The sequence below is a fragment of the Poecilia latipinna genome, unplaced genomic scaffold (assembly GCF_001443285.1).
Source record: "Poecilia latipinna isolate Pla-1442-1.1 unplaced genomic scaffold, P_latipinna-1.0 Scaffold215, whole genome shotgun sequence".
NCBI classification, from domain to species: domain Eukaryota; kingdom Metazoa; phylum Chordata; class Actinopteri; order Cyprinodontiformes; family Poeciliidae; genus Poecilia; species Poecilia latipinna.
In genome coordinates this window covers 310,659-324,907 of record NW_015112831.1, presented here as the reverse complement: position 1 = coordinate 324,907, position 14,249 = coordinate 310,659, and the positions used below count along the sequence as shown (strand labels likewise).

Here is a 14,249-nt window from a genome sequence, read left to right as displayed (position 1 = left end):
ATCTCCGAGAAGAAGTTAAGTCTCATTTTACCCATCAGGACATGTTCACAGAAAAAGGAGTGATACGTTGGTGAGCTTCTAGATTTGTGAAGCTCAGATCACCTGTAGGGAATTCTCCTGCAATTTAATTAGCAATAAAAAATTCAAAGAAGGGGACAATAAAACGCAGGTTTTTCAATCCTGTTGTCCCGAGACAGGATAAAATGAAGTCATCTCAGGTTTTGGATGATTCTCCCTCTACTTGCCTGCTGGAATCTCCTACACTTTGTGAAAATAAATACAAACCTCTGAATGTATTCTGCAGAAGTCCTGACGTCTCATCTCTGCATCGAGTATGCAGGACCAAAGCTTCCTGACACGTGCATCATTAATAAGTAAACTGACTGTACATGATGGAACATTTACGCTTGTGAGAATGCACAGCTCTGATGAAGAAACGATGAATTACTCTTACTGCATCTTTAAGCAGCTTACTTGAAGGGTTGCTTTGACAAGCAAATTGTTGTTGAAACACTTGACAACTTTCTAGAACTTCATCTCTCGGTGCGACTTATATTCCGAGATGCCTTCCAACCACTGCTGTGTTTTCCATCCAGGCAGTTCGGATGGAAACAACTACAGAGACATCCTGCACCTGTTTTCACTCCACTTTAATTTGGAAAGGATTACAAAATAAAGGAACTGTGTGGACGTCTGAGGTACACCTTGCCTGCTCGGCTCACACTCATCCGTGGAGCAGGTGAAATATTGCGCCTCTCAGTTGAATGTGCTTATTTATGACCCTGTTCTCTCACAGATGTTGTTTTCAGTGAAACAGAGTATATTAAACACAACGTTTGACACAACGCTGCTGATTACATACCAGGGAACCTTTGTAACTGAAACATTACGCAGGAAGGCCGTAACTATATTAATTAACTATGTTGCCGTCATTCAAAAAGCAACATAAATTAACAGTAGGGTCGTTTTTACACCCTGAACGAAAAATGAATTCAGCTCAACCTTCCTTAGGTAATGTTTTTAGCCTCTACTTCAGATGGTTGTCTCTAGTTTTACTTCACTCCTGAGAGCAGCGCAGCACACAGTAGCCAGGCACCATCTTGGCTGCCTAGTATTGCTGATTTTTCAATGCAATGTAAAAAAAACTTTTATGGTATTTATTTAGATTAATTTCAAACTCTGCTTATGGTTTGTATATATGCTTTACATTGTTTTAACATACTTAAAAAAACAACAACAAATCTTCATTTTGAAGATGTAGCAGCTTTTATTTTGCAGTGTGTGAAGGAAACCCTGTACTGTATGGAAAAAAAAAAACATTTTCTACTGACAAAAAAAATTAAGTATATCTTTTAAAAATAAAAAAGAAATAAAGAAGCATAAATGTCAACATGTCCCTGCTCCAACATTTAAGAAATATCGACTGCATTACAAGCTGAACAAAATCCATTTATTTCCTATTGGGTTCTTATTACTGCGGAGCATCCCAGCCATCTTTAAAAGTCTGCAGTAACTATCCAAAGGTTGGGACAGATCTGTGCAAGGCAGCCTAAACGGGGACATTTTTCCTATTTGAGGTGTTTCCGCTGTCATTTTAGCTCTGAACACACCCTTTAGTAAAGCACGTGTTTAGACGGGCTGGATCGTATTTCAGCCCGCTGCAGCCGTCCCGCCTGGGAGCTCAGTGTGAATACCAGGCGCTACATTCCACCAGTGGCCTGTCTGGGGGCGGCGGCGGGCAGGGAGCTGGCCAGAGGAGCTTTGTATGGAGAGAGGCCACGACAGGCGGGCTGTACTTTCACCTCTGGATCAGATGGTCAGCGAGTTTGTAGCTGGTTAAATAAGCAAGGGGCAGCCCAGGAAAATAAAACTCAAGGAAATAACTGTGGGGGGGAAATCTGATGTGCCATTTTCTGTCTGTAGTTATTTTTAATGGACAATTCCTGATCCGTCAAAACAGGGAGGCTGAAACAAGTCCAGGAGGTAAAGAAAACGTTTCCGCACTTTAGGTTACAACACCTCAGTTGATTTTTATAATGTACGATTAACTGATGTGTGGAAAAAGTTTCTGCGCAGCCCACTAGCACAAAAGACGTCGTATAAAGTAACCAATAAACTCGTGAGAAAACATAAGTTCAGTCAGACTTTTAATGTCACACTGATGGTTTGCAAACATGTGCCGCTGTCACAGTTTCAGAAATAAAAAGAAAACAACAACTGCAGACTACTTCGGTTTGGTTAGCGTCATTGTTTGCCTTTTAATTTCCATCAGATCTTCTTGGCAGCACTTTGCCTATATGTAACGTAAATGTCAGAGGTTATTGGTGACATTATGTTCCTGCAGAGCGAAAACTGAGCTGTCAGTATTAACTAAACACTAATTATTTACTAAAACATTTGGTACTTAGTAATAACGACTAATAAAATGCAATGACCAGTTTAAGGAATGACAATATACAATGATTTAATAAAAAAACTATTTCAACATTTTTGCTACCAACTCAAGTCCTTAAATAATGTCCCAGAAAATGTGGAGTCTCCATAAAGTCTTCCCACTGAAGCACAGAGTGAGGCACCTCTTCCCCTCCCCTACCTGTTTCTGAGCACTGTCAGTCAGCTGGCAGAAGCGGCTACACTTTTTTTAAGAGAATTAAGCAATTTTTTTTTGTAAAAGGTTCTTGTCTTAAAACAATGTCTGGAAACTAAATGTGGCACTTCCTGTAACACTGTTTTGAAGTCGCAAGCTGCAAACAGCATGTCAAAGTCAATGACTGCAGGCTCTACCTGAGCAAACAGCTGACTAGCTAAGCAGCTAATTGCTCCATAAATTGCAGAAGATTAAAAAAAAAAAGAATAATACTGGAAATTACTATATGTAGCCAAAATCTCACAATTTTAATGAAGCCATACTCATAATTATCTTTTGCAGGACAAACACGGATGTTGGGCTTCAGTCAAACACTAAAGTCAAATGTGGTTGTCACATGTTAATAACGGCTCACAAAAACAAACCACGCAGTTTATATGGGCTGATTAGTCACGAACTAGGTAAACCACACCATCTCCAGCTCCTGTGACAGACTGTGGGAACCAGCAAATTGAGCCTACCTTATACACGTCTCCATATGTTCCGCTTCCCACCCTCTGAATGAGCTCAAAGTCATGCTGGGGGTTCCTCCTCTGAATTTCGCCGCTCGGCCGGGGATAGATATCCATGGTGGCTTGAAACCGAGGGATCCTTTACATTTAGTTGGCTTGATTAAACGTGCTGTGGGTGGTTGGGAGGACAGTCTCGACCAATGCTATTCAGACGGCGCCTCTCTGAGCTTCATGTCCTGACGCAGAGACAAAGTTTGGGAAAGTGTTAAGAGGGCTAAATTAAAGTTTTAATCCCACTACGCGTTCTCCTTTAAAGAGAACAAGTGTTATAAAACACGAGTTCTTAGAGTGACATTTCTCTTTGTTTGCGGCGCAATAGTTCAAGCACATAAGATCAGTTGAGTCATCAATTCTAGCTCAAAGGAGTTTGTTTTATAACAGCCTCGATCTATAAGCATCACTTTGCGATACTTTTACCAGGAAAATTGTGGACATTCCAGCAAATAGCCACAGCCAGCCAAGGGCTTAGCGACTGGGCACATAGGCTAATGCTAGCTAACACACAAGCTTAGCTCTCCGCCTGCTTTTAACTTCAAACTGGGCTTACCTTTTTCAACGCAAACGCACCAAATGCCTCCGTCTTGCATTTTGAATCCCCTCCGAGTCTTTAACTATTGTTGTGGCGTCGAATAAAGGCTTCAGAAAGTAAAAATGTTGCTCCTTTGTTATCGAGGAAACAGTAGTAAACTTCAGTTGGCTGCAGCTCACTCCGTCTCTTTCAGAGCAGAACAGGCGTCACAGTTTACTTCAATCCCCCCAGAAATCTCAGCCCCAAGTTTCCCCGTTGACATGTCATTTCCCTCCGCTGGCAGCTTTAAAGAAGCTCGGACATTATGTGTTGAACTCCATCGTCACACGGGGCTAATAAATGAACTGTTTTAAGTATTTAGTTAGGGAAAACGCTCTCTTCTAAAGCAACAGTGTCCTGCTAATCTGTGCTGCCGATGGTCTGTGTCTTACGGTGCATTCAGGGTACCAAGAAAAATTAGACTGGTGATTTTTTTTAAACACCGTATCTTCTTATCCACATATAAAACTTGCAATTTTCGCTAGTTAATACCTGAATTGGTATAATGCTGATTACTCATACAAAACACGACAATGATTATATAATTTATATAAAATGCGGTCGCCACAATAACATGGACTTCAACTTTAATTAATTAAATAAATTACATCTTTGTTTTAAAGACATACTATTTTTTTGTTTTGTTTAATTTACAGTCAATTCGTTCAGTTTCGTCCATCACCACTTTCATTTTGAACCAATAGACAGAAGTTTTTGTAACTACGCACACCAGTTTGTTATGTAAGGGCAAAAGTGTCACAATTAAAATCCATATTAAAAAATTCATAGTCATAATAATTCTTAAAGCTCACATCTAGTTAACATTTATTTATGATTTTGTGTTGCATGCTATTTATTATTGGTCCAGATATAACAGATTATTTTTGATGAAACTGAAATGACCGTGAAATCTATCTCCTGATGATAGAAACTATTTTATATTACTTTAAATTGTTGTTTGCCAGAGCAAGTCTGAAATGTTCTCAAGGAAAGTTCGAAGGACCATGTGCCAGAAACGAAGAAAACCACAAAGGGATTAAATGACGAAATAAGGACCTTTCCCTTTCCTTATCACATAAAAAACTCCGTTATGTCTCTGAAGGCAGCATAGGTTCCAACATTTGGGCAATGTCGCCACCTACCGACAAAACTATAAACTGCATGGGCAGTTTTATAAAAATAATTGTTCACCACTGCAAAGCACATATTCGATTTTTTATATATATAGCTGAGGCATTTTCACATAATGCACACTTTGTGTACAGTTCTATGAATTTTTAATTAGACTCCATTCGCCGCTCAGTGCTGGGACAACAGACAGCAGCGCCCTCTGGCGACGAGATGAGCGTTTCACGCGGTGAATAAAAGCACCATCATCCTCCTGCAACAGGAACGTCGTTGTGCTGGAGATAAGGGCATCCTCCCAGCTCTGTACGCTCATGACTACCGACTAGGGTCGCTCATTTACGCTTCGAGCCGGGGGATAACAGGACCGCATCATGGTGAAACACCGTCCCGAGAGAGACAGCTGGGGTGAGTGTACGTACAAAAACATTTGATATTTCACACAAAGGGTGGGAACGATGCAGCGCTCTGGCTGTCATATGCTCGGTTTGTTTTCGTTTCGGGACATTGAGACCAAAGCTGTTCCGTGCATTCTAATGTCTCGGCATCTGCATCTTGTTGGTATGGAAGAAAACACCGTGCTGCGGTTGGCCTCTGCAGGCACAACGAGACATGTTCATTAAAAATCATTAATGGTATATATATATACATTACCATTACATAGATGAAATACGGTGATTGGTTGACAGAAAACGCTCTGTTCGGACAGCTGAGGCCTCTGCAGGCCCAAAAATCACAATTTTATTCGCAATGTTTACAGTTTACTGTTCAATTTTTCTGAAGCTACGTGACGCCTTTGAGGTAAAATGGATGCAATCTTGCATCAGAAATCCCAAATCTGTATTCCCATCATTACCCTAAGCTGCCATCATCAGGGTTACAGTGGTTACCAGCATCCATCTCTGACATCACTTTAGAGTCCAACCAGCTTGTGAGGGGGTAGTGGGGAGAGGTCTGTGTGAGAAACGAGGGGAAAAGATGAAAAGCTGCTGCTGTTTGCCGTCAGAGTTGAGCCGCTCTGACCCACTTAATTCAGCTTCTGACGTCTTCAGCAGTTTTAAGGGCAGTGGCAGGAGCAGCGTGATCAGGTCGTCTGCCGGGGCCTAGGAGGAGGCCCCTGCAGTGGGAAATCAAACAGAGAAGAAGCGGAAGAACGGCTGATCAAATTACTCCCTGTACGATCAAGTTGTTCTGTGTCATGTCTAATAAAACGACCCAAAATGTTGGCCGTTACTTTGTGACATGGAGCTATAGCCAGACTTTAATTTCAAGTCACTTCCTGGAAGGCAAGATCACATTTTCCTGAAGCGCAGGCTGGGTGGTTGTGGTAGATAGCTACAGTGTCTTCCTTTGTAACTTTTCATCATGTAAGAGCCACAAACATCAATGTATCTAATGTTAGTTTACACAATAGACCAAAGGAAAAGGTGGTGCATATTTCGTGATTTTTTTGTGTGTGTGTAAAATTCAGAAAAAATGTGGTGTACGCCTTGTATTGAGCTCCCTTTACTCTGTTAGACATAAATAAAATCCAGTTTGCAGAAATTAACTCATTTGTAAACAGAGTACAGTGTAAAAAAAAACAATATCTGAACCTACAATGTAACAGTTTAGCTCATTAGTTTGGGATGACCTAGTCAAAGTCCAAATTGTAATCCAATTAATAATCTCAGATATGTTGTTTTTAAGAGATGCTTTCTATCCGAGCTGTTTGAGTTATTTAAGAAGTCTGGATGGTATGTAAATATGTTAGCTTCCTTGCTGCTCGGAAACCTTTTAGGCCTCATGATCTCATTGAGCTCCAGGAGATTGGACGGACACAGTGAACTGATTGACCATAATGAATATTATCGCTTGCAAAACCGGGGGTTTGTCTTTCCTGCCTTCTCACTTAATGGACTGCTAGGTCTGGCCTGTCATCACAGCGGACAGAACCTGCTGCCTCTTCTATCAGTTTCACGGCAACGCGTCTCTGGTCGCCTCGTCGCAGAGACGTGTTGAGCTCACCCTGTCCTCTCCTCGCGCTCCTCTGATTTGTCCTTCAGGGTCCCTGAGTGACAAAAATGTTTATGAGTGGAGCTCCGAGGAGGAGGAGCCGGACGGACGAGCTCGGCCCATCCAGGTGCTGCTGGTCAAAGACGACCACACCTTTGAGCTGGACGAGGCAGCGCTGAGTCGGATCCTGCTGTCCGAGGAGGTCAGGGACCGCGAGGTGGTGGCCATCTCCGTGGCGGGGGCTTTCCGCAAGGGCAAGTCCTTCCTCATGGACTTCATGCTGCGCTACATGTACAACCATGTAAGTGCGACTTCTTGTTGAAGTGGTAAAAATAAATTCTGGCCTATAAAGGTTTACCAAATATCCCAAAGTGTTCTCCGATTAGTCTCCAGCCGCTCTGCTACCTCTACTTCATAGTATATTTCAGAAGTATTCACACCCCTGATAGGGGCAGTATTATGTAAAATTGATGCTATAATGTTATTCCATTATCAAAAACATACCTAGAGTTTTGCTTCGACTCTTTCATGCATGTTTGAGAAATCCCTGAATCTCCCGTGGCAACCATTTAGCTGTGCAAAACGCCTGGGGAGACCTAGCTCCGCCTTCGAGACAAAGCTCCTCCTCCTCTATCAGTCCTCACACTCAGCTCCTTCAGACTAGCCAGCAGCAATTAGCATACACCTGGAGGAATTCTGGGTAGCACTTTATTTGAAGGGGTGTGCATAAGACTGACATGACACTGTCATAAACATGACATAACATCTGTCATGAACATAAAGAAGTCTTTATGAATGTTTATGACAGTGTCATGAAGTGTCATTATTTACTGAATGACACTTCATGACAACTGTCATAGACATTCATAAAGACTTCTTTATGTTCGTGACAGGTATTATGTCAGTGTTATACACACCCCTTCATATAAAGTGTTACTGAACTCTCCATCTGCTGAGCTCATTATAGGAGTTTCAGAAAGAACATGAGTTTTAAAGAGACAGAGGCCCAATTTCAAAGTATTAAATTAAATAAGAAGTCTCTAAGTCATTTTTGATGTATAGAGCATTTCTCTGACATCTGAAATTAAAAACATTACTTGATTATGCGATAGAAAAATGCACAATACTGCTCCTTTAAACTTTTTCACATTTTCTCATAGCACAACCACAAACTTTAAAGTGTTTTATTTGGATTTTATATGATAGACCAACAAAAAGTGGTGGAAAAATACAAAGAGGACTAAAACGGAGTCCGGGTTTTCCTTGCTGAAAAGTGTGGCCTGCATTTGTAGGCCACACAAATGCAGACCTACATGGTGGAAGCATCGGGCTGTGAGGACACTTTTCCTTAAGCTTTTCTAAAACCTGTTAGATAGCAACATTTCCCAATTTTAATTTATAAAGAAAAATCGGAATGGTTTGTTACATTTTTATACATTGGTTTATCATATAAAATCCCAATAAAATAGACTGAAATGTATAATGTAGCAAAATGTAGAAAATTCATGTATTTGCTCTCTGCATATTGTTCTTTTTAGGGATGGGCTTAGGGTATACTCCATACTCATAGCCTCACCAGATGTGTGGGTACAATCTGTTCTTTCCCAGTGCTCATTCCCACTCTAGTTTATCATTTTAGCTGCACATAAAGTTTGTTTTGTTGGAATCTTTCCTAACTGAAACAGAATGCCACTTATCAGCAGATCAAGCGTTGTCTGACTAATAAATTGCCATATTCTGCCGCTCAGTCGTCTGAAGACTGGCTCGGAGATGCGAGCGAGCCTCTGACCGGCTTCTCCTGGAGGGGGGGGTCAGAGAGGGAAACCACCGGGATCCAAATCTGGAGCGAGGTCTTCCTGGTGGACAAACCAGACGGAAGGAAGGTCAGAATAAATTCCTCCACAAAACAACAAGGGACAAACAGGGACAGGCAAAGTAATATTTGTCCAAACCTTCAAATAATTTCATTTTTATTGCAGCAGCATAATGGCACACAGGGGAAAAAAGAAAAGGCTTTTTAATGCGAGTGCATGAATTTGGTGGGGAACTGAATCGGACACTGAAGACACCTCTAATTAGTAAATCGTGACTTTCCCTGGGGAATTATTATGACGTGACACATAGGCCTGTTTCTCGGCTGGACAGGGACCCATATTTTTCTCGCTAATGAGTAGGATGATAAGGGAGGTAAAGGAAAAAAAAAGTGCTGCAGTACAGAATGGTTCACCAAGTCTCCATAACAACCATTGCTGTCGGTTGTTTGGGATTGATGCGTTTCTGTCCTGCCTTCATATGTGGAGTTTACTAAACTCTGCTGGCCGTTTAAGTCAAACTTTGTCAAATGAGACGAAGGTTGAGCAACAACCTTTGAAGGTGGGTCAAGTATGACATGAAGGATGACTGGGGAAAAGCACCATACACCTACGGTTAGGTGCGGTGGGGGATCTGTGATGCTGTGGGCCTGTAATTGTAATTGTAATTCAGTACATTTATATCTCTGATGAAAAAGAAAGAACAATTCTAAGTCAATTCAGGTCTGTTTTTCTGTATCATAGACTAGAAAAGACCAGTAAAATGAAAAAGAGGCATCTTTAGGTCTTATTCTTATGATAAAAAACAAAGTCAGCAGAACATATAGTTGAAAAAGTATTAGATCACCTCTCTAAATGACTGAACTCGAGTGTTTTAACCACTTCGACACCCACAGGTGCAGGAAAGACACCAACAAGACATTCAGACTGCTTCTGCAAATATTTGAGAAAGAATAGGTCGCTCTGAAGAGCATTAGGAACTCAGACATGGAGGAAAGAATAGTGTTGGAAACCGCATGCAGACCAGTGTGTAGAAGTTACCAGCTATGTGCAGAGTGGATAACTATAAGCTTCACGTGGGTTTCAGATTAGTCCAGGAACATTGCTTCATTAACGGGTTGCCATGGCTCTACATCTCCAAGAGCAATTCAAAGATGCAGAGCAATTCAAAGATGCGAAGTGGCGGATGGAGTGCTGTAAAGAACTCCAACACCAGACTCTAGTGTAGTAGGGATTTGTGTTTTGGAGTCATGATTCCTTCTTCCCTGTTGGGCTAGCTAATAGATTAGACAGCGTTTGGTAGTTGCCATGAGACTGCTGGTATTTTTGGATGTTTGGGGAAAAAGTTCCATGTTTTGACGGTACTGACGAGACTCCTTGAATCAGCTGTAGTAGTCATGCCAGGCCTTTAGATGGCGCTGTGATTTTAGCATTTCATCAAACCCGCATGCGATTTTGACCCTTATCTTCCACCGCACTAGATCTCACCTCACTGAAAACAGTAACCAGTCTTCGCCGAATGAAGGGCTCATGTCACACATTCTTATCGGAAACTGTGTTAAACAGAACAGGCTAATTAGCACAGGACAGTACAATACGCACCGTCGTTTTTGTTGTTATCTGCCTGCGCATGCACAGAATGAACTCTTCAGTCGTGCGTTCTGCGTATCTGAGATTCAACACATCCCGGGGAGAGTTTTACAGAAAAGTTTCACTCTGAGACCTCGTTTCAAAACGTGTTGGTGTGAGAGACTCCGGTCACAGGTGTCGTGTAAATGATCGCAACAAAAATATTGCAGTTTAACTGAAGAGCGTCTCCATGTAAGTGTCAAATGAGACGTAATTCCCGTCAAACCTACCATGGGAAGACATTCTGGAGAATTGTATGGTCTTCATGCTGAAGGAACAGTTTGGAGGTGGCCCATTTAGTACCAACATGGCTGCCAAACAAAGCACAAAAACGAATGAGTGAGTTTGCTTTGGACAATCTTTATTGGTATGACCTCAACTTGATACAATCCCTTGAGGATCAGTCAGAACAGAAACTGAGAACCAGGCCGTAGTGTCCAACATCAATGTCTGACCTCACCAATGCTTTCCTAGAAAAATGGTCAGATGTTCCCCTAAGCAGACCTCTAAACCTTCCCAGAAGAGTTTGGATAGGATCGTTTTTTTTTTTTCCTCCCTGTGGAATACATTGGATTTTCTAAAAATTTCCATTGAAATTTTAGAACTGCAAGAATTTATTTGAAGGTTTTGTTTTGTTTTTATTTCCACATCTGTGACCGTAGAAAACATTCAGACACACAAACGGGTCAGTTTCTTTTCGTGCCTGATGACACAGGTCGCCGTGCTGCTGATGGACACGCAGGGCACGTTTGACAGCCAATCCACGCTGAGGGACTCGGCCACTGTGTTCGCCCTGAGCACCATGATCAGCTCCATGCAGGTACCACAGTTTAGTGCCGTCTGAGAGCACCGGGCGGTGAGGTCTGCAGGTCCAAAGGAAGCAGCTGTACCCTGAATTAAAAAAAAAAAAAGAAAAACCTCATCCTGTTTTTCCTCTCTTGCTCTGACACAACAGCATTTTAAATGTTCCCAGCATATCGAAACAGTAAGGAAACTGTCTCTTTTAGGTTTACAATATATCACAGAATGTACAAGAGGATGACCTCCAGCACTTGCAGGTAAAAAAAAAAAAACATTATAAGGCAAGTTTTGGAATACATTATCATTCGAAAATTAGCATTTCTATTGAAATTGAAATTGAATATGAGCATGGTTTATGATCAAGCAAACTCAGACTTTATTGGTAACTTAAAGTGTGGAGCTAAAATTAAATATTTCAAATCATCACTGATGATGTGTTTATTATTTCAGCTTTTCACCGAGTATGGAAGACTAGCGATGGAGGAGACCTTCCTTAAACCTTTCCAGGTATTAAACGTGCTTCCAATTAAGTGATGCTTTAAAACAAATTTACACTAAATTAAACACGGATTATTTTACATGTTAAAATAAAGTTGAAAGAGAAGAATTATTTTAAATTTGACCTTATAGTGCAGAGCTACATACAGGTTTATTTTCTTTTCCAGTCCCTGATTTTCCTGGTTCGGGACTGGAGTTTTCCATACGAGTTTCCTTACGGACAGGAGGGGGGCATGAAGTTCCTGGAGAAGAGACTGAAGGCCAGTTGTTTCTGATTCCACAGTCCTAGTCACAAACTTACATTGGATGTCAATGAGATGAGCTTGTTGCTAATAAGGCTGGGCTAATTAAATCAGACGTAGAACCAGAACCGTGTGCTTCTGCTGCAGATCTCAGAGAACCAGCACGAGGAGCTTCAGAACGTGCGTAAACACATCCACTCCTGCTTCACCAACATCAACTGCTTCCTGATGCCTCACCCCGGCCTCAAGGTGGCCACCAACCCTCACTTTGACGGAAGAATTAAAGGTACATCGTCATATATTTTTTTTTTTTTTAGAGGGACATTGCAACCAGACAAATCAGCTGGTGGATTTCTTTAATTCTTTGGAAATGGCAGATCGGTCGATACTTGCAATCGTCACCTCACTGTTGATGACTCAGCATCTTTGTTGTTGTATTTATCGACATTTCAGACAAAAAAGAAAAAAATATTGGTCTCAGCAGTTCAGGTTTTTTAAAAATCGTGATCGGGCAGGAAATTTCAATTGTTGCATCTCAACTTGGAAGATGTCTGCATGTCACGTTTTGCCACTTGGAGACGAGCTGTAACTACGGAAAAGGATTAGGGTTGCTAACAAAAAAAATGTAGACTTTAATGTCAGGATTTTGCTTTTTTTTTTCTCAAAACTTTGATTTTAATCTCTAACTTTAGGTTATAAAATAGATATAAAAATGGTCTGTAGCACCTTAAATGTCAATAAATTGTTTGCGACTCTTCTTGGAGAAGTCGTCAACGAGCCATTTGAGTGTTTTTGGTGGGAAAGGTTCCCCACTGTTCCTCGTTTTCATTTTTCTTCTGTAATGACGCAGCGACTTGTACTTTAACACAGTTAAAATATTCCTTCCTACACACAGACTCTCGGATAATAAGACTTAAAACAACTTTACCTGTCATGATATTAAATTTTGCTGTATGTCAGAGAAATTATTGCGCTAAACGCCAACACTGTTTTTTCTTTGTGTTTTTAGACCATTTTCAAGTAACGTGTCAATAATGGGATAATTATCGACTCATAAACTTTAATTTTGCACAGAACACTTCGCACTGCAATTGTGCAACCTTTTTAAATACCCAAAATAAAACACTGAGAGCAAAAAATAAATGAATGATCTCTTTCCAGATTATATCACAAACTGTTTGTTCGTCTCTAGAGATTGATGGTGAGTTCATCAACATCCTGAAGGTCCTGGTGCCCTGGATCCTCAGCCCCCGCAACATCGACGTGAAGGAGATCAACGGCAGCAAGATCACCTGCAGAGGCCTGCTGGAGTACTTCAAGGTCAGAACCAGTCAAGTGGATACAAGAGCATATCACTTTGTATTTTACGTACGGAAAGTTTCCTCACCTCCTGTCTTTATTCCTCATGCTTCAGGCATACATTAAGATTTACCAGGGTGAAGAGTTGCCTCATCCAAAGTCGATGCTGCAGGTACTTTTCTATATGCTTGTTTTGTCTAACTGTGGGGTCTGCAGCCTGTGTAAGTGAGAGAGCCATTTTGACATCAGTCCAACTAAATAAAACTTTTTTAAAGCCACAAATGTAGCATCATCTTTAGAAAAAAGGCTGGTTGTAATGTTTTGACAAACGTGAGCGAAAGAAAATCTTTAAAGAACCTTTTTTTTTTCTTTTTTTTTTTTTACATTTTAAAATAAAACAACATTTTTGCAGTTGTTTTGCTATGGGGTGTTGATAAACGTTATGAAAACACTGTAAAAAAATTCTTTATTTGATTTTCTCTAAACCACATATTTCAAACTCAAGGCCAGCGGGCCAAATTTGGTCCACCATATCGAGTTTTTGCGGCCCTCTATATGTTGGAGGTCCGTTTAAATAGACCGTCAAGATAACACTTGTGTGCTTGAATATTATTTTAGTGAATCAAATAATTTTTTTATTTGTATAGTGTCAAATTACATCAGTATGAAAAGATTTTTAATGTTGTTGAATTTTAAATCCAAATATAATATTTTAATAGGTAGGATTATCTAAACATTCTGCCACAACCGGCCCTTTAAGGACTTTAATTAACTCGATGTAATAAAAGTCATCTGCTCTAATGTATAATTGTATATACTTAATGTCTGAATGCTATGAACTTTTGAAATCAAAGTCAGAATTTTGAAGTTCTGATTCTGAAATGTACACAATTTTCAGCATAGTTAAAATTTTTCAAAGTAAAGTTAAAACAACATATTACCAGTTGTTTTATAGTCACTATGTTGTGGAAAATTGGGGCAATTATTACAATCGAAAAATGTATTTGTTTTATGTCTATATTTATGTAAAAAAAAATCAGTGTTTTTTTTTTTTTTTTTTTTTTCCAAATTTTCCCGGAAGGGCCAAAAAACCCCCGGGTGGGGACCCCCCGGCTTATTTTA

General features: G+C 40.5%; 2 protein-coding genes across 11 annotated transcripts in view; one reads left to right on the top strand and one right to left on the bottom strand.

Annotated features, from left to right (window-relative positions):
* map4k5 (mitogen-activated protein kinase kinase kinase kinase 5) overlaps positions 1-4,131 on the bottom strand; it is a 39,565-nt gene extending 35,434 nt beyond the window's left edge. For 5 of the 7 annotated variants that reach the window (XM_015031708.1, XM_015031709.1, XM_015031710.1 and 2 more), the window contains exons 1-2: positions 3,707-4,131; positions 3,109-3,335 (exon numbers count right to left, since the gene is read on the bottom strand). In XM_015031708.1, the coding sequence (XP_014887194.1) occupies positions 3,109-3,216 (108 nt within the window). In that variant the 5' untranslated portion in view covers positions 3,217-3,335; positions 3,707-4,131. The remainder of the gene's footprint in view (positions 1-3,108; positions 3,336-3,706) is intronic. The other 2 variants (XM_015031713.1, XM_015031714.1) reach the window with 1 other exon arrangement.
* A 934-nt stretch (positions 4,132-5,065) lies between these two features.
* The window catches only part of atl1 (atlastin GTPase 1), an 18,309-nt gene continuing 9,125 nt past the window's right edge, over positions 5,066-14,249 (top strand). The window contains exons 1-10 of one of the 4 annotated variants that reach the window (XM_015031704.1): positions 5,066-5,260; positions 6,898-7,148; positions 8,596-8,730; positions 11,003-11,107; positions 11,295-11,345; positions 11,539-11,595; positions 11,754-11,846; positions 11,976-12,114; positions 13,021-13,148; positions 13,243-13,299. In XM_015031704.1, the coding sequence (XP_014887190.1) occupies positions 5,227-5,260; positions 6,898-7,148; positions 8,596-8,730; positions 11,003-11,107; positions 11,295-11,345; positions 11,539-11,595; positions 11,754-11,846; positions 11,976-12,114; positions 13,021-13,148; positions 13,243-13,299 (1,050 nt within the window). In that variant the 5' untranslated portion in view covers positions 5,066-5,226. Of the gene's footprint in view, positions 5,267-6,897; positions 7,149-8,595; positions 8,731-11,002; positions 11,108-11,294; positions 11,346-11,538; positions 11,596-11,753; positions 11,847-11,975; positions 12,115-13,020; positions 13,149-13,242; positions 13,300-14,249 lie in introns of all 4 variants that reach the window. The other 3 variants (XM_015031703.1, XM_015031702.1, XM_015031701.1) reach the window with 3 other exon arrangements.